Below are 24164 nucleotides of genomic sequence, written 5' to 3' on the forward strand. Positions count from 1 at the left end.
GGGCCAACGTATACGTGTATCCACCCTTGCGGCGAACGAGCGTGAACTGAGGCATTCTAGCAAACAAACGAGCGGAGGAAAAACGAGGCTTTGAAAAACACTGATAAGCAGAAACCAGCGATATAGGGACAGAAAGCGCCGTGAAAGGAAGACACTTGGCTCGAGCGGACGGTGAAAGCGGCTGCTCGATCATTGCCGTGGTGTTGCGTCGTGTGTTGTGGTGTTCGTCGGTGGCTCGACGGGAGCTTTGAATTCACGGTCCGCCTGACACCCGAACTTCGACTTCTCGCGGTTGGCGCGTTGGCGGGCTGCTGCAGCGTGGGTACGTCGCAGGTTGACTCCCACTCGCGAGTACCTGCCTGCTTGGTTGCGTCTGTTAAACAAGAGGTCTGGCCCACCTGCGGGCCTTGCACATCAAGCACCGTCAAAGGGGGGTTAAGGATAAAGACGGTCGGGGCGAGGGTGCGAAGTGGTGTAAAATGTTGGAAAAACTACGGTTTATCCACGCCAGAGTCTGCCGTATAAAGGAGACCGCGTTCACGCGAGCGTCATATTATCGGGGTTATTATTACATTGTATCTATGGGGAGTTTGCCCGAACCGCGGTGATCCGTCGTAAGATGTGGGTCGTCGTAAGCCCGGTGGACGTATCACGGAGGTTACACTGTACTAGCTTGGTTCATTCGAAATGTCTGACAACAGTTATTTTGCGAGGTCGGTCGGCCCGTGCGTGGGCACGTGCGTTGAAGTCGCAGGAGCTAGAAAGGGTTGTTATGCACTCAGTGTTCGGTCAAAGAAAACGTTTATTATGAACCCATGGAACACACAAACTGGGTGGCCGACATTTACAAAAACAGTCATTAGAACATAAACGTTTGTGTGCGCAGGCACTTAACACGGGACGTGTTCAATGTGGTAACACGTGCCCGCGAGACAGCTAACGCACAATACACACCCGCAAAAAAGAACACGAATACACAAAGGAACGACTACAATATTGTTGTGTTCGTGCTGCCCAGCGGAAGCGCAGGTTCTATGTCAGCGCCTCCCGACATCGCGCCAGTCGGCGCCTCCGGACCGGGCGCCAATTAGTGTCCCCCGCAAGGGGCCGTTTCCCTCGCCGACGCCCCGACTCCGCGCGGCGACGGACAATGCACGGGGAGACGCTTTGGGACCTTGCTTCGGAGCAGTCGCAAAAGCCGTGTTCTTCTTGGGAGAATAAACCCTATTTTCAAGTGTTCCGTTGCGTCAGCTTGTCACTGACTGCGCGGACATACCAGTGGCGACGAGGAAGTGTTTATGCGACCCACGTTGAAAGGCGGAGAACTACGCAATGGGTACGCACGCATCAGGACGATTACCTGAATTCAACGGCACCTCGTGGGGATCATGGTTTGGACGCCTTCAAGTCTACTTTGAGGCCAGCAACATCGTAGACCCCAGCAAGAAGAAGGCACCTGCTCACGCTGTGTGGGGAGGAGACGTACGACACCGTCTGCTCCTTGGTATAGCCAAGCACCCCAGCGGCAGAGGACTACGACCACATCGTTGCGGCACTGCAGAAGCACTACGACCCAATGCCATCCGAGGTGTACAGCCGGACCCTTTTTCAACGAAGAGACCAGATGGAGGCAGAAGCGGTCAGCGCCTACGTTGCGGCGATGAAAAAACTGGACGCCATTTACAACTTCGGACCGCTGCCCACCACAACGGTAGCTACGGAACACCCAGTCGCCACGCCACCTGTGAACCCTTTCATGCTACCACTGGACATTATGCTCCGTGGCAGATTTGTGTGCGGACTGCGGGACAACTTCCTACAACAGCGCCTATTTACTGAGACAGAGTATACTTTCGCAAGGGCTTACGACATCGACATTCGACCGGAGAGTGCCGGAAAGCAGCAGCGTGACATCCGGAAGCCCACCGAGCCGGCATACCTCGCAAATCACCAGCTCCAGCCCCACCAGGCAAAGGGCGAAAAAACACCTAAGGCGCAGCGCTGCTGGCGCTGTGACGAGCAGAACAGCCCGCAGTCATGCAAGCTTCTAGGCGCAACGTGCCATTTTTGCAAGAAACGAGGTCAGATTGAGAAAGCATGCATAACAAACAGGAAGCAGTCGAGGAAACCCCCTGAACGGCACAAGCGCGTGAACGCCTCACAGGCCATAACGCAAGAGAAGACGCACGGTAGTCTACCAGCATCACCGGCGCTGTACGACCTAAACACCGTCCTCAACCTACACACGCAACCGAAGATCATGATCCACGTCACCGTGCATCACCAGCCGATCCACTTAGAGTTGGATTCCGGAGCAGCATGTACGCTCAGTAGCGAATAGGTGTATCAACAGACCTGGCGGCAGAATGCAACCATCTTGCTCGACGACGACACGCACCTGAGGACGTGGTCAGGGCAGGCTTTGCCACTACTGAGAAGTGCCAACGTAGACGTTTGCTTCAATGGCGCAATCTGCCAGCTGCCCCACTACTCATCGTGCGAGGGGCCGGACCTAGCCTCCTGGGCCGAAATTGGTTCGACGCCCTTGGGATAACGATCGGACGTATCAACCAGGCTACCGAGGAAAATATTCCCGAGCGACAGGAACTGGTGGAGCGGCTTCAAAAGAAATACAAAACGGTTTGCGCGAAGGATATTCCAGTGCACAATGGACCTCTCATCGAGAAAGTGACAGAAAAGGACCTCTGACCCTCGACACATCCTAATTACAGCTCCGCATTCATAAAATGTTTCATATGTGTTATCCAAATGCTTCATAAAATGTCGAATAAAATGTCTAAAATGTTTTAATAAAATGTGTTACAAAGCGTTTCAGCAATAACGGTTGACTTTCAGTTGCAGGAAAGCAAAACCAGTACAGTGTTACTTTTTGTCGCCGCCTTCTCGTCGCAGCTCGGTAACGGTTGATGTCAAGCGACTGAGGGAATCAGGCGTCGCAGCGACATAGCGGACCCAAGTAGAGCGTGGTGTACCGTCGTCAGGGATTCACGCTGATGCTTCGAAGGCCACGCGGTTTAAATAGCCTAAAGGCCCAACCACGTGCACGCGTAAAACCTGCGTACTCGCGCAGCGACGTAAACCGGCGTTACGCCGAGTTCAGACTGTTGCCGCACCTGTCGTAATACCTTTAAAGAATGACGTCAATTCACGTCTCAGCCAACCGAACTGCGTGACACGACTTTTTTTTTAAGTGCTAATGCACTTCTTAAGCGACCCTACCTGCGTCCACCGGCGATGTCCGCGCACGTGGAGATGGGCGCGCGCAGCCTGGCCACTGACATGGCACATACCCACGTGGGGGATTGGCCAGGAATCTCCTCGTCTTCCTTGGCAACGGGGGGAGATGGGCGCGCGCTGCCTGGCCGCTGACATGGCACATACCCACGTGGGGGATTGGCCAGGAATCTCCTCGTCTTCCTTGGCAACGGGGGCAGATGGGCGCGCGCTGCCTGGCCGCTGACATGGCACATACCCACGTGGGGGATTGGCCAATGCAATGCAGAAGGGCTAATGCACCTGCTTAAAGGAGTACTGACACGAAATTTCAAAGCTGAGATCCGCTCTAGCAATCAAGTACAACGACAACACAAATAGGTGTCTGTGAATAAATGCATCTTTCTTTCTTTGTAGTTGTGTGTGTGTGTGTGATCTCTCTTTCGCGAACATTACCGAACCGCGCAAATTCAACTCGTGCATTCGCATTTTCACATTCTTCCCCTCGGGGAAATTCGGGGAATTTTTTACGTCCATAGCTCACGAAATCGCTGCTATGTCGCTAGTCTGAACATAGCTTAAACGCGTAAGGAACCGCCGTACTCCTGCGTACGCCGAATGAATTGCTACGCGCTTGTTACGCCCAAGTCAGAGCCCGCCAGATATCAACGCAAATTTTCGCGCCCACGGTGTTGACGTATACCTCTGGCGTTGATGTTATCTGGCGGTCAGGTCGCATAACAAGGTAGCAAATTGATAAATAAGCTAACTTTACTATAATTATGTGATATTGACGCGAGCATTTTTTTTTGTATATATTTATTACACTTCATGTATATAATTGTATATTGCACAGCAACTGTGGTTTGATAATTCCTGGTCGTTCTTACATTTTATTTTTTCTTATTGATTCGTGCAGCTTCCAGGCCAGATTTTCTGCAATATATTTTTTATTTCTCGCTTGATAGCTTATACCGCGATAAACTTGCATTCTGAAGTCTTCACTTTCGCTGCAGTCTTTCAGCTGTGGCGCTGCGTCGGTCTACGCTAAGAATGTACGGGCAGATCCGCTTCAGAGTTAACACTTCGCAACGAAATTTATCACTCAAGGTTTCACACCTCGAGGGTAGCTTTCACAAGGCGCATTATGCTCGCACCGGGCGAGAACTGAAACCGTAGCTACCTTCTGAGCCGCATGTGTAATCGGTAAATGCAAACGTTTTTTCTCTGCTTTTTCTCACTCCGTCTGGCCTACCTGTCGTATCTAGCGCCACACGCCGGGTCTATAGCGTACAGAGAGAACCGAAACTGGAGAGAGAATGATCGAATCACGCTAGTGGTGGCGGAGCACCGGGACCTTTTCACGTTTCCGTACATCAGTTTTAGCGCTTCCGCGAACGTTTTATTCCATGCCGCGACAACCAACATGAGCTCCGACTGCGTCGACAGCATAAAAGTGCGGCTTTTCCTCGTGCCGCCTATATTTTGCTAACGACGCACTTCATTGTGGACCATGGCAGTCTACGGCGGAAATTGAAATTGCAAGTGCGCTGATGGCAGCGGTGGCAAGTATGCGGGAATAACTGCTCGGAGTAAACGGTCAACACAGTAACTCTTGTCCTCAAACTGGCCGGGTACGTGCAGCGCGCGATTTGAACTTCGCCATAAAAAAAAAAAACAAATCTGAAAATTTGCGTGCAGAACTGCGTACACCTCATCTAGAGGGGACGGAATGTGCAATTTTCGCATTCCGCTTGAAGCGATGCGCACGGCATGGAAAATTGAAAACGCGAGTGCAGCTGCACCCGATGTAGCGGCGAAGCCGTGCAGGGGCTGTCCAGCACAGCACAATTGCACACGCAGCGCACCTGGATTTCCTGCTCGCCGCACGAATTCCTGCCAGAGGTGAAATATTGACGCGGGTTAATGACACGTGCCGCTGCCCGTCAAGCAGCGCTGCGCGCGGTCCTGCGACGTCATCGTGCAGAGGACAAAAGGTCCAGTCTAAACCCACGGGGCTGTCACCGTCCGTATTCCGGGCCTGTTTCATCCATGTAACGCGACGCAGTTGTGCCCGAGCACTCCCTTCTGCTGCAGTCGACCCTTTGCATATCAACGTAGCCCGTGCATTCTTCTCATTTCTTCTGACAACGATGAACCACGCTAATACCCGCTCTGGGATGAACTCGACCACGGACGTCCCTGATTGTGGTACCCACTTTCGTACCAGCAATGCCGAAGGTGAGCGGAATGGAGACAAAACTGCTGGAATTATGCGTCTTTTGGAAATGATCAGTCTCGCTACACTGCACGGCATTCAGGCATCGCTGCCTCGAGTTTGGTCCGCACCTCGTTTTAACCTTATTAAAGAAATGATCACACAACAAAAATATTAACTTGTTAGAAAAAATCCTAGGAAGAGCTGTGCGGTTCATTTATTCTAAATTAAGTCACACAGATTCTGTTACGGAGCTGATGCGCATCAACGGCATTCAAACGCTGAAGTCCAGAAGGCAGTTTTTCTGCGTTAAATTGTTGCATTTATTTTATCGCCGGAGACTTGCTGTGTACTGGAGTCCCTTTTTGAAACCCCTTGCTACTCGCCGTACTCGTCATTCCCATTCTGTGTGTTTTCTTCTATACCAATGCTTGCTTCTACCAATCTGTTTAGATTTTCTTTTTTCCCCCGCACAAATAATGACTGCAACAATACAGCCGGACATTTTGTAACTCTCTTGGTATATTCCAAGCAAATACTTAGCTGTGCCTGGCGACCTGTGCTTTATACTTTCATTGTTTCTGCTTTTGCTGTTTGTATTCTGTAACATTGGTATTGTAACCAACTTATGCCCCTCCTGCTTGGGCCTCCATAGCCTGCAGTAGAGCATGGACGGGACTAATTTTAAGGCCCGAGACCGGCCCGGGCCAACTTTGTGAAGCCCGAACCCGACTCTGGCCCGTAACAACTAGCCTGGCCCCGACCCGGGCCCGGGCATTCATAAGCGAGCCTGGCCCGAGTCCGGCCTGGGCCCGTCGTCTCAAGCCCAGGCCCGGCCAGGAACCAGTCTTTTATTTTTGAGCCTATAGGGAGGATATTTTGTTTGTAGATGAGATAATGTTTGTAACAAGCACTTTCCAAGTTAGATCGGCGGACTGTGTGACACCTAGATATTTGAAACACTGTACCATTTCTAGAGGGGCGTTAGTGATTTGGTATAGAAATAGGAAAGGGTTTTTGCGGCGAGTGAATGAGACAACCTTACACTTGTTGGGGTTAAGTTTGAGAAGCCAATTGTCACACCATTCTTTTAGACGCTGAAGAAAATTTGTTTATTATATTTGGTCCAGTGTCTTCGTAGCAGGCCATCAGACGGGGCATCTACTCAGTACAAGCACGTTATGAACTGAAACGCAAAAAATAAAGGTTTAAAAGTGCACATAGCTTAGTTTACACCGTCTGCAGTTCACGCCACATCGGCGTAATAATTGCTGGTGTTCTTACACGATAGACACCACCACCTTTGGTGACCAGACTCTTGGCAACTTCACAGGGTTGTCTCGGCCAAAAGTTTGTATGCTGCTTTCTTTTGCTCCGCATGTGAATCCACGAGTGTGCACGTGCGTTAAAATGCTTTACCTGCAGTGGTTGTTAAGTGCTGGTGTTTCTCTAGCACGAGAGTATGATTCCCGGCCAGGGCAGCCGCATTTAGATTGGTGTGACATCTCAAATGCACGTATAGATAGACATATTGGCGCCTTAACAGGTTGCCTCCTCATGTACTTTAACATGGGTGTTCAATGAAGTTTCACTTACTTATGATGATGATGATGATGATTGCTATTGGTTTCCCCTTTGAAGCGGGGTGATGACATGTCATCTTACCAAAAAGGACTAATATAACCATGTTTCACACTCTTGGTTTAATACTAGCGCTGCTTAGGGCAGGGACTAAAGCTTATTAGGCACGAAATACTTTTTTCCCTTTTACAGGTGGTAACTGTCCTAGGCAATATTCCCCTCTCTGCTGTTCGTCCAACAGCATTCTAATCTTCTTTTCGTCCGCTTGACAGCCTTGAAGTTAACTTACCCTGTGATACCCTTAAATGCTAGGGCTTCTGGAAGCCCAATATTCCCATCATGTAGATTTGGATGGATACCCTCACATTCTAACACTATGTGCCTCATAGTTTCTGTTTCTTTTCCGCAGACTACGCATACCCCATCATTTTGGGAATACTTCCCCACAAAACTCTTAGTTCGCAGGCAACCTGCTCTAGCCTCAAAAAGCCAAGCACTGCCCTGGGAATTATCGTAGAAATTTTCTTCTGATGTTCAATTTCTCAGCCCTGCGCATCTCTAACCACGTTTTAGCTTCCATTTTTACCCTCCATTTATTCGTTTCAATCTGCCTTGCCTCTTTTTTGGTTACCTTGGCTGTTTTGGATTCTCCACTGTCCTTTCCGTATTTCATCGTTAGCCTTCTAGTCTTCCTTAGCCACTGCATGTCCACGCTTTTCAAGTAAAGGTACCTAAAAACCCCAGCTGCCCACCTTTGTTGATCCATTGCCCTCAACCTCATCTCAAAGCATATTTTACTCTGAGCTTCTCTAACTTCAAACGACGCCCAGCCTATATCTCCCTGGACTGCTTCGTTAGTTGTTTTTCCATGCGCGCCTAAGGCCAAACGTCCTACCGTTATCTGGTTTACTTCAAGGCCTGATAGGACGTCTGATTTTAAGCAGAGTACAGCATTCGCAAGCGTGATACCCGTAACCATTACTCCTTTCCACATTCCTCTTACTACTTCATATTTGTTATACCCCCACAGAGCTCTATGCTTCATTATAGCTGCGTTTCGCTTTCCCTTAAGCTGAAGTTGCTCCTCGTGAGTTCTTAAGTAGTTATCCCCTTCGTTTATCCACACTCCCAAATATTTATATTCCTTCACTCTAGGTAATTCGCCTTGCTGGATAGACACTACGTCAGTGGTAGCATCATTGAAAACCATTATTTCTGATTTTTCTGCACTGAAATTTAAACCGAGGTCGGTGGCTTCCTGGCCGCTAATATTTAGTAGCCGCTACATATCGGTTTGGTTATCAGCTAAAAGAACAAAGTCGTCTGCGTATAACATTCCCGAATATGCTGTTGTACCACTTCGCCTTGCAGCATATGGGTTAGGCTAAACCCTACTTGACTTTCTTCCAGTTTCTTTTCTAACCCTGCCATGTAAAGCATGAACAGTATTGGGCTCAAAGGGCATCCCTGTTACAGTCCCCGATGGATGTTGACGTGCTGTGCGCATTTCTGTCCTTCCCAAGTAAGGTGCACTCTATTGTCTTTATAGATTGCTATAAGGAACTGTACCAATTCGTCATGTAATCCCTGGAGTTTCAACATTCTCCATAGCCGTTCTCTGCTTACGTTGTCATATGCCCCTTTAATGTCCAAGAACGTAATCCATAGTGGTCTACTCTGTGCTTTCGCAATTTTAATGCATTGCGTTATCACGAATAAATTGTCATCCAGTCGCCTGTCTTGTCTAAATCCATTCTGCAGTTCCCCAAGTATTTCATTTTCTTCCATACATGCTTGGATATCTGATTTTATTGCCTGCATTACGAATCTATACACCACTGTGGTTACTGTGAGTGGTATGTATGAATCAATACTGGCTTTGTCTCCTCTGCATTTATATATTAAATTCATCCTACTTTCTAGCATGCTCTCTGGTATCTCTCTGGTTTCTATCACCTGATATATTGCCCTCATAAACGATTCCTTACTTTTAGGTCCAAGGATGTTTATCAGTTGCATTGGTATTCCGTCTGGGCCCACTGCTGTCTGGGGGGAAACCTTTTGCTCTGCTTTTTCCAATCAAGGTTGCTCAAACTTATTTCCCTTTCCGCAGTCTTCTGTGGCGCTGATGTTATCGGTGCAGGTTTTCCTACCACTATTGTCCTGAACTTCTCACTAATCACTCGATGAATATGCGTCAACGCGTGCTCTCCTTCTAAATCTTCCCCCTCCTCATCAACCAGGAATTTTTGATGGTTATCGTTTTTTTAGCTTAGTGATTTTACATGGTTCCAAAACTTCTTCGATGTGCTTTTGTCTTTCTTCCGTATTTCTGCCATCCATTGCTCGCTTTTCTGCTTGATCTTTGCTTGCACCATTTTCTGCACTTCTAGTTTTTTCCCACGGTAGATATCCCATTTCTCCTTCACTACCTCCGGTTTCATACCAGTTCTTTTTTCTTCTCTATGTTCTCTCGACGCCTTTCTTCGCTGGTCAATGGCCTCTTTTATTTCCTTATTCCACCAGCTTCTCGGCTTTCTCTTCCCTTTCCATCGCTTTTGTTGCTTTGCTTCATTCATCTTACCCTTTATGAACGCAATCATTTCGTCGTAATCGCAATTTTTGCCTGGGTATTTATTTATTTCATCTTCCAATCTTTCAGCGATGATCTTTAACTGCTCATTATTCAAATTAGTTCCTCGTATTGTACCTAATTCTACATTTGTCCGGGTTGCGCCTCCAAAGTGCAAGCTAAACCGCTTGTGGTCGCTTCCTAAGCTGTCTGTTCCATTTTCATCTATCCTCATTTCCCGCAGCCTTCCGTATACTGTCTCGGATACTAAACTGTAGTCTATGCTGGACTGTCTGTACCGCTTTCCCACGTTATTTGTCCGTCACACTTGCTTTCCGTGTTTACTATTACAAGCCGGGTTTCCTGACATAGATCTATCACTAGAGAACCGTTGTGGTCTGTGTATCCATCCAAAACTTCTATATGTGCATTCAAATCTCCGACTATGATTATTTCGCTCGAATCTTTGAACTCGTTTATATCTCTTCTCAAACAGTTTACCATTTCTTCATTTTCCTCCCTAGCACTACTTCCCGTCCACCGATACACCACTCTTAACCATGTATTTTTCCGCTATATGGTGCCTCTAACCCATAGATGCTCTTTACAGCTTTCATGCACTCTCTGACAGTCGATCCCTTGTTTAATGAGCATGCCAACACCTCCCCCTTTCTTCATTCCGGTGGTCCTGTTGCAACCTTCCCAGACATAATTGTCTATGATAGGTGGGGCTTCTAGGTCCCGGAGGTGAGTCTCGGCTAAAGCGTACACGTCTATTCCTTCCCGTTCAAGTTGCTTTTGAATTTCCACCCACTTATCTGGCTTTCTGCCTCCCTGCATATTTATGTAGCTGATTAAATATTTATTGCATTTGTTTTTCCCTTTCCGCTTACGGGGTCTGTGTTTGTCTTTTACAGAATTGTTTGCTCCATTGTTTCCACCCAAATGGCTTCTGTCAACGCTCTCAGTTACGTCCGTAGGTTCTCCGTTTAGCTCTTGGCCTGGCTGCCTCCCAGCGTTGAGTGTGCATGTGTCCCTCGCTTCCCCTTTGTCTCCTAGTTTGCCTTCCTTAGCTGCGCGGGGCCCCCTATAAAAGCTACCGCTCTCCCACCTAAGCGCCACCCCACCTTGTTTCCTAGCCTGGGGCTGAAGTGAATCCCGCCCCACTGAAAAGCTTGCCTATGTCCGATGCTGCCCACTACCCTGTTTACGTCTATCACTTCAAGCCCAAGTTCCCTGTCGCACCTCACGATCTCGCTGTTAGCAGCGAGTACTGCCCGTTCGGTGTGCACGCCCTGCTTCATCACCTCCGGCACGGTGCAGACTGCAATGAGCACATATGGGGCCGTCGCCCTCAGGTCCTTTACCCCCTTCGCTATCTCCTGGCCAAGTTTTCCCTCCTCTCCCTTTAGAACATCGTTAAGCCCCGCGGCAATCACCACAAGGTTTCTAGCTTTACTAGACAAGGCCAGCTGCCCCTTCGCTGCAGTCATCACCGTCTGCATCGTTTGACCGGGAAAACACCCCACCTTCACACGCTTATCGCCCTTTAATCTTTCCATTATGGCAGCCATGCTCCTCTTCATGTTAGAGTCACCCGCAATGATTACCACGCTATCACCTGCCCCGTGCCGCTCTTTACTGGTACCCGGGTTATCGACTGGTTTTGGTGTCCTATCTTGCAGTACGTTGGAGTAGCTGTTGCCTTTCGTTGCTTCCACCCCCGGTGTCACCTCGGTGCATGCCTCCGCTTCGCTGCATGGGCCGAGGTGTCCGTCATTTGTTGGTGAAATGACGCTCCTTTCTAGCTTCCCCTCAGCTGCTTCTAACTTTCCCTCAACGGCCCTCCGTTCATCGCGTTCATTACTTAGCGCTGCCTCCAGTTCTGCAACCCGCTTAGCTAACCCCGAGTTATCCGCTTCTACGCGTTCTAGCCGCGACACCACTACGCATAACCGACACGTACCTGCCCCTTCGTCTGCCTCGCCGCCATCCCGCTGAAACTCTTCTGGGTCTACCTGCCACGGACAGCTACCACACTGTACCAGCTTTCTACGCGTCATCTCGGCGAAAAAACCCGACACAACGAGAAATAACCGTGCAGGTAAATACTTTAGCTTCGGCTGTCCTCCGCTGTCTCGGCCGTTTCGCTGTTCTTCACTGTAGAAACACGCTGTCGTCGGAGCACCAGAAAAGCACGTCCGAACAGGTCGACTGCGCACTGCGCACTCCAAAACATAGACATAGACATACCGGGCACAGCTCCAGGTTGTCTGAACTGATTCCTTCACCGCTAGGGCATTCCTTGTTATAGTATCTTTGGTACGTTATACACCAAAATATAAAATCTTGATGCAGTACACGAAATGTTATTAGTGACTATCAGACTTAGCCAAATACGTGTGTAAAACAACGCGTACAACTAACATCAAGAGGCGCTAAAAATAAACCCAGAATATTCATTTTAATGCTCTTTTCTACACTTCACGTCGGAACTATGAACGGCTGGGCCTATGAATTCAAGCCCGACCCCGACCCGGGCGCACGGCGTAGAGCCCGAGCCCGCCGATAATCGACTTCGGGCGGCCCAGCCCGGCCTTTCGGGCCGGTCCGGGCCCGTGCAGTGCTCTAGCCTGCAGTATGTTCTTAAATAAATAAATGTATAAAAATAAGGCTGCATGAGGATACTTTCTGGAAACAGTAATACGCTCTCAGAAAGAGTTGACGACATTAAATAATTAGAATGGAGAGCAGGTATAAGGCCAGGGTTTTCAGCGTATCGACCACAAAAATTGACCGTCCCGCGCTCTCTTGGTTGAGATTAGTGTAGGTAACCTCTGGGGCGCCACCCGCTAAGAATGCCAGCGCCTTCGGAATGCACATTTCGGCAAGTACCCTTGCTAACCCTCCGAGGATGAGGCCTTTATTCCTTTGTTGATTCCATGTTCCCCATAATAAAAAAACATTGGGGAACGAAACCCGCTCCAGCCAAGCTATGGCAGGCTAACAGCCAATAAAAAAAAATTGGCCGCGTATCTGCTCCTTTCGTTGCAAATGCCGTCAAAACACGATAGTCTTTATCGGCTTTTGCGAAGTAAATACCTCCCTTCGCTTTCCCGCCCATCTCTCGTGTTGTTCCTGTTGCGTCGCGCTCCTCCCAATGTAAAGACGCCAAAGGTTTGCTTAAATCATTTTAAATTTCCCGCGTTCCACTGCTCCAAACCGGGTGTCTCGATGCGAACGCTGCCGTACGGCGAAGACGCGCGTTAATCGAGGCGCCCTACTTCAACGTGTATAGAACCGCGTTTCCCTACTCCACGTGCGTTGCAAGCAGAACGTGGAACATGTCCAGTGGAACCTTGCGTAACTGTTGCCGGTTGATTTCCTAAAATGACGCCAGAAGCTATAGTGGCACGGTCGACAGCAGGCGACGGCGAAGTGAATTCTTTTTCTGCAGTTCATGAAGTATTTAATTGCGCAAAAGTCAAGCATGTTTGATTTTTTTATAAAGGAACACTGCAAATATCGCTTCTGTATTGATTTGTTGTCTCATATTTGCGTAATGTCTTGTTCTTCTTCAACAATGTTGACAGAGATGAACATTACAGCGGACATAGACCGGTAGATTTAGCTGTGACTATATAAGACTATTGCGCAGGCATTCTTTTGCTTTGGCCGGGCGGCTGAATCGAGTCACAGACAGACAGACGGACAGACAGACCAAAATTTCTGGGTTTAAGGAGCTCAAAAAAGACTATCGTCTCTAATAAATAAGAAGGAGCGAAAGCCCAAAGGTATTTTAAATGCAGAGCATTTGAGTAACTCACGATGTCACCCGCGTTGACGTCCGTAGTCCGCACAGCACCCCTCCCTCCTATATAAAAAAAAAGAAATACTCTCCGGCATCAGGTTTCGATCCCTCGACCCTGCGGGCGGAACGCAATGTACATGGTGCTCTAACCACTGCGCCACAAAGCCGACACAGAATGGGACGCTATGGACGCGCGTTATATCGTTGACTCATTCAAATTACTGCTGACGAGCGCTCTCTCGTCAGCAGTTGCCACAAGTGCAACAACATTAACGTAACGCAAAATACTTAACGTCGTGCGCCCCCGGAAATGCTCTGCATTTGATCGTGCCCCTCGCGAGGGGGATGTTTCAATGCGTCTTCCTACTGGCCAGTACACTCGTCGCCATTTGTCGGATGTTGTGCGAACCCTTTGCGGCTGGTGGCGCGCGATTTGAAACGACATTTGCATATGATCAAACTGAAAGGCTCTCCAAGAAAAACAAATACCAGGGCCAGAGTTTCTGCATCAATAAGCCGGGACCAAGCTTCGCGTTTATCGACGTCGGCCAGAACACGAAACAGCGACCGCGCTTCTTTGCACGACCGATAGCCGCTGCTGCAGTTCGGCACAAAACATGTGCGGTCGCGCTTGTCCCGCCGTCGTTCCGCCATCCCACTGGTTCACGTCGCCGCTGCACCAGTTCACGATGAGCACATTCTTCGCCTTAGGTTCAAAAAATGGGTAGAAATTTCATCCACTACGCACCTACAACAAAACATGCGAGCGCCACTGCAACGTATCTTAGGCCGGCCGCCGGAGCTGCTGCAGCCGCAGTAGCATCCCTCTTGCTGGTGGCGCCCCTACCTGCCCGCCGCGATTTTCATCGCGGCAGTGACCCCTCCGCTCCCATTTTTTGAAGACGATAGTCTTTCTTAGGCTACTTTAACCCAGAAATTTTGGTTTTTCTGTATGTCTGTCTGCTGTCCGTCTGTCTGTCTGTGACTCGATTCAGCCACCCGGCCAAAGCAAAACAATGCCTGCGCAATAGTCTTATATAGTCACAGCTAAATCTACCCGTCTATGTCCGGTGTAATGTTCATACTTGTCAACATTGTCGAAGAATAACAAGACATTACGCAAATATGAGACAACAAATCAATACAGAAGTGATATTTGCAGTGTTCCTTTATAAAAAAATCAAACATGCTTGACTTTTGTGAAAAAAAAAATACTTCATTAACTGCCGAAAAAGAATTCACTCCGCCGTCGCCTGCTGTCGACCGTGCCACTATAGCTTCTGGCGTCATTTTAGGAAATCAACCTGCAACAGTTACGCAAGGTTCCACTAGACATGTTCCACGTTCTGCTAGCAACGCACGTGGAGTAGGGAAACGCGGTTCTATAAACGTTGAAGTAGGGCGCCTCGATTAACGCGCGTCTTCGCCGTACGGCAGCGTTCGCATCGAGACACCCGGTTTGGAGCAGTGGAACGCGGGAAATGTAAAATGATTTAAGCAAACCTTTGGCGTCTTTACATTGGGAGGAGCGCGACGCAAGAGGAACAACATGAGAGGTGAGCGGGAAAACGAAGGGAGGCATTTACTTCGCAAAAGCGTCTTTTGACGGCGTTTGCAACGAAAGGAGCATATACGCGGCCAATTTTTTAAAATAAAAAATCAATTTGTAGATGAGAAAAAAAATAGTGACACTTAGCACAAAACTAAACTCTTCACGCTTACCCAAATCGCAGGAAGAAAGCTAATGGCGAACTGGTGAAGAACCAATGACAAAATAAATCTGAATCAGTAGAAATAAAACAGACACACTAAGGCAGCCCCGCACACTGCGAAAAGAAAAGGTAAACAGCGCATATACTATGTGGCTTTGCACACTCCAGAAAAACGGTCTACGAACGCGATATAGCTGACACCAGTCAACAAAAAAGTGGCACCTGTGACTCGCTTGTCGAAGCATATCTCGCAACTTTTCAAAAGCGGACAGAAACAGCATGCCACTACATCCTTCACACTGTACAAGGAAAAGACAGACAACCGTCAGTGCATGTTGCGCTTGTACGTGAGAACTCCAGTCCCACACACCGAATCAGGACACGGTGGCTACCACAATGTGCTTAATTCACATTTTGCAGCCCCGCACACTGCGCACAGCATACTAGAAAAAGCTATTCATATGGTATTGCAGTCCCGCACACTGTAAAGAACAAAAACCGGTCATACTAACACGGAAAGAATTGACCACATCACACGCGGAAAAGTACCTTTTGGGTCGGGATGCTGGATATCTGTCACATTTGAGGCAGTGCCTTTGAAATGAGCTCAACCAGTTCCGTTAAAATTTTAACTGCTACACAGTCATCCAATATTGTCCGTAAATGGGATTGTTCCAGAGCTTGTGTTATTACGTTGTGGATTTGTCGAATGTACACAACTGTTCTTGTACAATCTTGTAAATAGCCAGAAATGGAAGGTGCGTCTTCTTCACAGAAGCATCGACAGCTTGCCCTCAGTTGTAACCTATAAAAATAATGTGGGAACCGTCCATGTCTAGTGATCAACTGAGTTAGCTTTTTTAGTGGAGGAAAGAAGGAGTTAATGTCCATTAGATTGAGTATCCATCTTTACAGTTCTGTGTCGCTATTTTCCGTCGACCACCTTCGCTGCCATAGCAGGTGACCCTCTTTTGTTAATCGCGATCTCATCATGTGTTTGGAAAGTTTACCGTGAGCATCTTCTTCTCTCGTAGCCGCATTTGCCGCCACCATGTCTGCCAGCTCGTTACCCCAAACACCTGAGTGTCCCGGTACGTGATAAAGATGAAAAGAAACAACATACGCGAAAGAAAGGATGACTATTTTCAATTGGTGAACTACGGTGTATTGACTAAACGGGTTATCAAGGGCGGTTAAGACAGAGAAGCTGTCGGTGTAGATGTGAACCGGAGAAGAAGGTGGATTACCAAATAAAAACTCCAGTAGTTTGTCCAGGGCTATTGCTTCTGCGTCGAACGAAGAGGTTGGGGTAACCAGCCGGAAACAGCGCACTGCTGTAATAGAATAAGGCCCAGACATGATAACAAAGCCAGCACCAGCTGAAGTTGAGGTATACGATCCATCTGTGTAGGCATGTAGGACAGGGATTCGTAATATTTGGTTAGCGTCGGCAGCAGTAAGCCTCTGGCTGCTAATTCGAATTAATCTGTCTGGATGAGTTAGAGAGTCGATAGGAAGGTCTACGTCGGGATGTTTGCAATTAAGTGAGTTGAACGTGGTGCATTGCCACTCAGAAAAAAGGAGAAACATAAGGACTTGAATGTCTAGTTGTATGTCTAGAGGTAAGGTATTAGCTATTACTTCTAGAGCAGCCATTGTTGTTGTCGCGTGCGCTCCTGTCACTGCAAACAGTGACGATCTGACAAGCGAGCGTACTCTTGCCCAAAGAATGGAGTGTTGACTCGTATACCACCCTGCAGGAGCGGCGTACGAAACGGCCGGCGTCACAACCAAATGATGTAATACGCGAAGATGCTGTCTATTTACAATGGTGGGTATACGACTAAAGCGTATCATGGACACCTCAAGGTTTTAGACGACGGTTCGGAGGTAATTGACGTGAGCGACAACGGTTAAATGATTGTCGAAAACGATCCCAAGGAGCCTCACCTCAGGCACATGTCGTAACGACGTCCCGTGAAGTCTCACTGTAGGTTTTTGGCTCGCTCCTCGTTCTCCTCTCGAAACCAGTAAACAGGAACATTTCGTCGGATTAATCCGAAGTTTGGAGTTGTTGCTCCAAGTGGTAATTCTATGCAAGGCTTGGCGAGCCGCTGTAAAAAGCTGCCTTCGCGTATGCGCATGTATGACAACGATCGTGTCATCCGAATATGCTTGAAGGTATACGTTATCAGGCATCAGAAGAGAAAGTAGATCATGGATATAAGCATTCCCTAATAGCCTAAAGGTGAACCTTGTGAAGAGACATTGTTCGCCCCTCCAAAAAAGTAATGCAATAGCCGGTATATATTGCTAGGGCAGCGTTGCGACCGGAAGAAATGTAAAAGCCCTGGATGCCAAATTCAGTCAAAAGCACCGGCAAAGTCGAAAGATATGACCAAAGATAAGTCTCCTTTATTCCTGCGTTCTCGGAGGGAGCGACGGAGATCCACCAATGCAGTGGTCGTATTCTTCCCTTTAGTAAAACCATACTGTTGAGGATGGAGGAGACCAGATTGATAAAGGAAGAAGTATAAACGGGAATTTAGCATCCTCTCCAGCAGCTTCCCCAGCATAGATGTAACACAAATTGTTCGGTATGACGAGGGTTGATGTCGTGGCCTTCCAGGTCTTAAAAGGAATGTAACCTGGCAATTTTTCACTGTGACAGGAAGTGTCCAAGCTGAAGGCAGGTGTTAAACAGATTGAGGAACAATGGGGAAATGTGGGTAATTAATAGCTGTGTCATACGAGTAGTAATACCACCAAAGGCAGGGGATGAATTAGGGTTCATGCTGCGGGTGGCTGCTCATAATTCGGTTTGGGTAAAGTCGACATCTTGGTGCTCCAACTAATATGGGGTGTGGGCAACAAACGTGCGTAATGCCATGTGACCCAAAGTATAACTCTCCCTCGTATCCTCTGATATGAGCGTCTTTAGAAGAAGGTCGGCAGATTGTATGGTGCCAGTTGTGAAACTGCCGTCAACTTCTAGAAGGGGAGGCAACACTGTTGGAACTGTATAGCGGAAAAATGCGGCTTCAAAGGGACGCCCGAATAAGCTTCTTGTTTCCCATGCACACGCCTGTCGTGCTGCAGTGACCTTCGCTTCTCCTATGTAAATCCTGTAGTCACTGAGGGCTTTGTAATAGGTAAACTTGAGATGTGCTCGTTGAAACGCATCCTTGCATCGCTGAAAATGCCGCCGTAGAACACGTACTGCAGACCTCTCCTTGGCAAGGAAATCGGTCCACCACATGTTTCCGCTGTGTTTCTTTGGGACGCTGTAGTACTTCTTTTTGACACGATCAAATTTTCTATAAAATGTGTCAACTGCAGCATCGAGGGCTTCGGGTGTGGCAAAGTTTAACGGACCGATATCCTGAAACCAAGGCTCACTTGTCAAGTGCTAATTCATGTGACGTATAGCCGCTTTCGTTAGGCGTCTTACGAGGAAATGTAACTGACAGAGGGCCAAAAACGATTAAATGATGGTCTGACAAAGCAGGCGTGTCATGGACTTTCCAATGATGACCACCTTCCCAAACAGGGCCAAGCATCATCGTCAGGTCAATCCACGGCTCTGCATACTGAATCAGAAATGTCGGCGGTGACGTCGGATCATTGAGTAGCTGCAGACCACTGGCATGCAGAAAATGTGCTAGGAGCTGCCATGAGTGTTTAAAACGGTGCCACCCTACAAAGGGTTTCGGGAATTGAAATCCTCTGCCATTACCATATTGACACAATTGTAACGCTCGGTAACATCATTCAGCAAAGTTAATATCTAATCTAGTGGAACGGACGGGGCAGCATATGTAGCAATCAAAAGCATAATAAATTCTTTGGGTTGTCTTTTGGTTCCAACCACGTAAGGAGCCAAATAAACAGGAAAGTCATGAAAATTTTGTCGGGCAATAAAATCATACCATGGGGAGCCTCCTGATTGAAAAACGTGAGGTAATGATGCGGCAGGCCTGGTACGGTTGACCTCCGGGCATATGGATCAGAAATAAAAGCCACGTCAATGTGATGCTCCACGATGAAGTCAACTAAATGAGAAGTAGCCGTGCGCGTGTGGTTGAGGTTAGCTTGCAGAAAATTTAGTGTAGCCATGATAAATAAATGAAGTGAAAGGGCTTCTGGAAGTACTTAAGGCGGTGGATGGAGCGCAGAGAGCGGCGTAGAAGCCAGGTCGTGAGTTGTCTTCGCTTTTAGCCTAGAGATTCGAAACGCGACCGTGAAGCAACATGCTGCATTAAAAGCGTGGTCAAACCGCCGACCCGCTGCTCGGCACTCCCTGCAGGCCACCCTTTCCTGATCATTCCTGATCAGTCACTCGGCACTCTTCCGACGCATGAGCAAAGCGTCTCCGCATTGCATCTTGTTGCGACATGCCCGTATGTGCAGCACCTATCACAGGCAGCCACATAGAAATTACATAGAAGTTTTCTTTAATTGGACAAGAGGTCCAACCAACCAAGAGTCGATCCCTGTCCTTCAATATTCTATAGACCGATGGAGATACTTCTACAATGTGCAAATTATTACCAGACCGGTCGTTAAAATATGTACGATGCTTGAACTCTTCCTCAGCGATGTTGAAATTGTTTCTTCCGTTTATGTTACTCCTTAGCAGTGCAGAAGCTACGCTGGGGTCCACCCCAGATATCTTGAATTGAGGTAGGCGCTGGGGAGGTCGGGATGTCTTCAGTGCAGTCTTCAGGGGAGCATGGGACTCTATCGCCCTTTGTAGGTTACCTATTACTGCAGTCCCTTCCGTATACCTACCCACTACCCCTCGCAAACCCAGTGCCTTCCATTGGGGAGTAACAGGTTTACAGCAACATAAGGCGAATGCGAGGGGTAGCATTTGAGCAGGAAAAACGCCACTTGTTTTCTTTATCTTGTTTTTTATTTATTGCTCAGTTAGTTCAGCCGCGACTTCATGGTCATCAGACGCAAGTTGAGATGGAGTCGTTTACGGTTTTTTTTTTTTCAGCGAGAGGAGCGAAACGTGCAGGGAGCGTCTTGGCGGTAACGTATTTGAAGTTGCACAAAAACAACTGAGGGACGGCTCATTGCAACAAGAACGGGCCATTTTGACATGACGGAACGTTACCGAAAGCGCCTTTCCTGAATTTTCTGATCGCCTGCTATTGGCCAGAACCGTACCGGCTTGCGTCAGTTTGCCGTAGTTATGTAAAGTGACCGCCAAGTTGTGTATTATCCTGTTAGACGAAAGATGACAAAGCGTGTACGCGCGTTTGTGTTATTGAAGGACCATATCTTGGCCTTGCTATAGAGGCAACTGCATTAGGTTATCGAATAACGTAATATTTTCCCCAAGAACGTTTTTTATTCAGCAGTATTTCATTTGTGAGTGAAGCACGATGTAGAAATTAGCAAGCTCTGCATGGGAGAACGTAGTTTGGGTCCCGGCCGACTCCTCTGTTGAGGGCAATGCATATGCTCATCAACAGGCCCGAGCGCTCAACTCCCAGGCCACCGCGCAGGAGGGAAGGGGATCGCAACTCATCACCACCTATACAGATATAGTAAAGTATTACAGGGACGGCAGGAAGTCATTCCCCCACCCCCACCACTCCTTGACTAGAGCAGAATAAGCGATATACAGGCAAATCCAGGCAGATTCATTGCCCCACCCCTACCTCCAAAATAGAATGTACCCAGAAATATACAAGAACAGACGCCCTAATTGCAATGCACTAGGCATCCTCCAGCGTGTCATAGGAGAGTGCAATTTCTCCATAGACCACCCCCACCTATACCCATAAGTAATCCCCCTACTATCCTCACCCTTGACGAGCCATCTTGCTATCCAGCCCCGCCCTGGACGACCAGCTCTAACTGATGCACAGTGGCCAGGCGGCCGTGGAAGCACATGGAACCCGTGAAGAGGGAGCCACCCCTTCGGGTGCTTAGCGCACTCCATTTGACAATAAAAGTGATTTCCTCCATTGCAGATTTCCCGTGTTGCTCTAGCTTCTAGTCACAGTGTGCGCGCCAAGAGCGGAGACATCAGCCTTTTTCGAACCCATCGGTCGAACACCGCGCAGTGTTCGTGGTGTACGTTAGCCTTGAACGGTGGTGAACATCTGCACCAATCCCGGAGTTGACTTTGCGATGAAACTTTCGGACTGCAGATACAGCGCTTCTCAGCACTTCACAGTTCTTCAGCCGTTACAGAAACGGCATGACTTCCGGCACGTCGGGTGTTGTTGAGGCCATGGCAACTCCTGAGGACCATCTGCAGCTTGTACTATCGCTCGACACAAATTACTGGCCTCGCAGTTTCTGTTGTGACCAAATTGTCCGATTGCGCCGCTCCGACACGGCCGAAGCAGTTTGGATTTTTTACTTTGACTTTGACTCGGGTTACGTAGAAGACAGCTGTGCGTTTTAACAGCCTTTCTCTTAGGAAAGGGGTTTCGATTTTTTTGCAAAACCAGAAAGCTTCTTGCAGGTGAGCGTGGCTCTACAGCTATTGCGACTATTGCTTACTGCAGAGGATTGTCGCGGTATGGGGAATTGGTACTACCTGGAAGGGATTTCAAAGGTCTGCACAAATACGAGGAACCGAAAGACACACCCCTAAAAATTCTAGGTCACCTAAGCATTGCTTATGATGCAGTGAATACGAAACCATTTATGTTGAATTGTGGGACGAATATACAGGTACTGTGTGCGCCAGTATGTTTCACAGCTGGTTTTGATGTTGCCTGCTCAGAGTTTATAGCTCTAACCACATGGGCGTGAAGTCACGCGTAGCGGGAGCGTCAGCGTCATTCGGAGGCAGTGCGTCGACACGCAGGAGAGGGCGAGTAACCACATGTGACCCATGAAGTCACGTGTCAGACGATGCGTCGACGTGCGTTGGTGGACTTGTTTGTATGAACTCTGTCATACAGTTCAAGTTATTTTTATCGTTTATAAGCATTTATTTTTCCGATTGCTTAAATGCCATAGGTTTTCATCAAAGATACACTTGCCTTACTTTATTTATTGGTAAGGATGCTTGCGGGCGGATTTTTAAATCCTGAAAACAGTATTTCAAGTTATCACCGACAAATCTGAACAAAATTAGGGAGCTTTATATTCATTGGTAAGGATGCTTGCGGGCGGATTTTGAAATCTGGAAAACAGTATTTCGAGTTATCACCGTCAAATGTGAACAAAATTAGGGAGCTTTATAAACAAAAACGCACTTAGAATGATTTATTTCCTTGAAACTTGGTGCCCTACTTGGTGTTATGTACGGACTGTTTCAAGAGCGTAAGCAAAACGAAATTCAGCGTTCCCTTGCTACTGGGTTGGAGTCGAACGTCACTTGTACATTGAAAAGCAAGGTACTCTGGCACCCTTTGTTTACGCGTTAAGAAAAGCTGATCAAATACTAACCACAAAAAAAAATACACAGCGAGGTTCGAACCATGGACTTTAAAAAAACTCCCACCTCCCCTCGCGGGAACCCCTGTGTAGATGCGACGCATAGGCGGAGCGGCGAAGGGACCGCGTTTTATAGCGCGCATAACGTTGAGGGGACTGCGTAAGCCGGTCCCAGTCGATGACGACGTTGGCGTACTTGTAAAGCGGCGTGGACTCTAGCTAGGTGTTTGAGCCAAGCTTGGACGTTGCTTCGCCGGAAAACGGCACACCGGTTATATGCGCAGCGTGCCCGAAGGAGAGGAAACCGCGGAAGAGAGAGTACTGCACATGCGCCGGCCCCAGCTCGTCTGCCGCGGCTGTGACGCAACACAATCCAACACAATCCACTTTAATCCAATGCAATCCAAATCCAATCCAATCCAATCCAATCCAATCCAAGCCAAGCCAATCGAATCCAATCCAATGCCCCTCGCTAGAGAGTGTTCGCTATCGGAGAGGAGAGGGGGGTGAGCGGCGGAGAGCGCAGCTGGTGTGGCGAGGAGAATGGGGGAGGGGTGGACAACGCCGACGACAACGACGACGACGGCGGAGGGACAAGGCGAGTGAATCAGATGCTCTGCATCTAAAACTGAAGCCGAACTCTCAACCTCTCGACCATGGCAGGAGATGCGGCGGAGGCCAAGAATTCGGTGTGCTAAGCTAGGGTTCAAACGAGTATTGTTCTGTGTGTTTTGTTCTGGCCGTATTTAGAAAATTCGCGCTGTGATAACGCTTGTTTCTTACGCACCGATCTGAGAGGCGGAGCCAAATATGCTAGTACTACAAGCGATTTAACCAAAGCTCCATTAGTTGGGTCAAGAAAAGCTATCGCACATCCCCGGTCTCCCTTACGCAAGCCCCGCCCTTACAGAAATGGATTTTGAGTTTCAATTCAGTGCCTTTTGAGTTTTTATTGAGTCAACAAAAACTTAATTCAAACTCAATTGGCTATTGAGATGTGTCAGTGGAAGCTCAAAAGGATTTGTATTGAGAAATCGCCACACAAAACCGATTGAGACCAGTCTATTGAAACTCTTTGAGAACCAGTTAAGAAAACTAATCAGGCTGAAACATATACTTTGAAGGGCTACTTTTCAGCGCTGCCCACTGTGTCTACGGAATTAAGACTACTAGGTTACTTTTATGTTTTTCTATTCTACATTGACATTTCTATTGAGAGCAGTCAATAAAAAGTCAACGAGGTTCAATAGACAAACCTCAACAGATTATCAAATGACTTCGTTTAATTGAAACTCAATAGAGTTTCCACTGACAAAACTCAAGTAAAATTGAGAGTTGAGCTAGTTGGTGAACATAAATAGATGAAACTTACACCGGTGTCCTTCTTTCTTGTCCATGGTTTATGGTTCCCGCTTAGTTTTCAACACTGATAAAACTCCTTAGGGTAATCGAGTAGCCTTTACCAGCAGCGTCTTTGCACAAATAAAAATTATACCTGCTAAGTGGGGAAATCAATGATATTGAACAATTTTTGAATGCATTTCCTCAAATACTGCGGCAACATGGTTTGCACAAAACAACGGAGGAAATAACCATTGACAAAAGTCTAGTGACTCATCTATTCTG

The 24164-nt window shown here is 47.9% G+C and overlaps 2 protein-coding genes across 4 annotated transcripts in view; both read left to right on the forward strand.

The window, feature by feature from the left end:
- The first annotated feature begins 1332 nt into the window (after window positions 1-1332).
- LOC144143321 (uncharacterized) lies at window positions 1333-2341 on the forward strand. Its single transcript, XM_077675090.1, has 2 exons — window positions 1333-1452; window positions 1511-2341. The coding sequence occupies exons 1-2, from the start codon at window positions 1333-1335 to the stop codon at window positions 2339-2341; spliced, it is 951 nt and encodes a 316-aa protein (XP_077531216.1).
- A 2867-nt stretch (window positions 2342-5208) lies between these two features.
- Window positions 5209-24164, forward strand: part of LOC144141994 (uncharacterized) — a 132958-nt gene continuing 114002 nt past the window's right edge. For 2 of the 3 annotated variants that reach the window (XM_077673425.1, XM_077673422.1), the window contains exon 1: window positions 5209-5475. In XM_077673425.1, coding sequence (XP_077529551.1) covers window positions 5388-5475 — 88 coding nt within the window. In that variant the 5' untranslated portion in view covers window positions 5209-5387. The remainder of the gene's footprint in view (window positions 5476-24164) is intronic. The other variant, XM_077673423.1, reaches the window with a different exon arrangement.

This window comes from Haemaphysalis longicornis, unplaced genomic scaffold, assembly GCF_048455015.1.
Source record: "Haemaphysalis longicornis isolate Haplotype H1 unplaced genomic scaffold, Haemaphysalis longicornis Haplotype H1 scaffold_6, whole genome shotgun sequence".
Classification (NCBI taxonomy): domain Eukaryota; kingdom Metazoa; phylum Arthropoda; class Arachnida; order Ixodida; family Ixodidae; genus Haemaphysalis; species Haemaphysalis longicornis.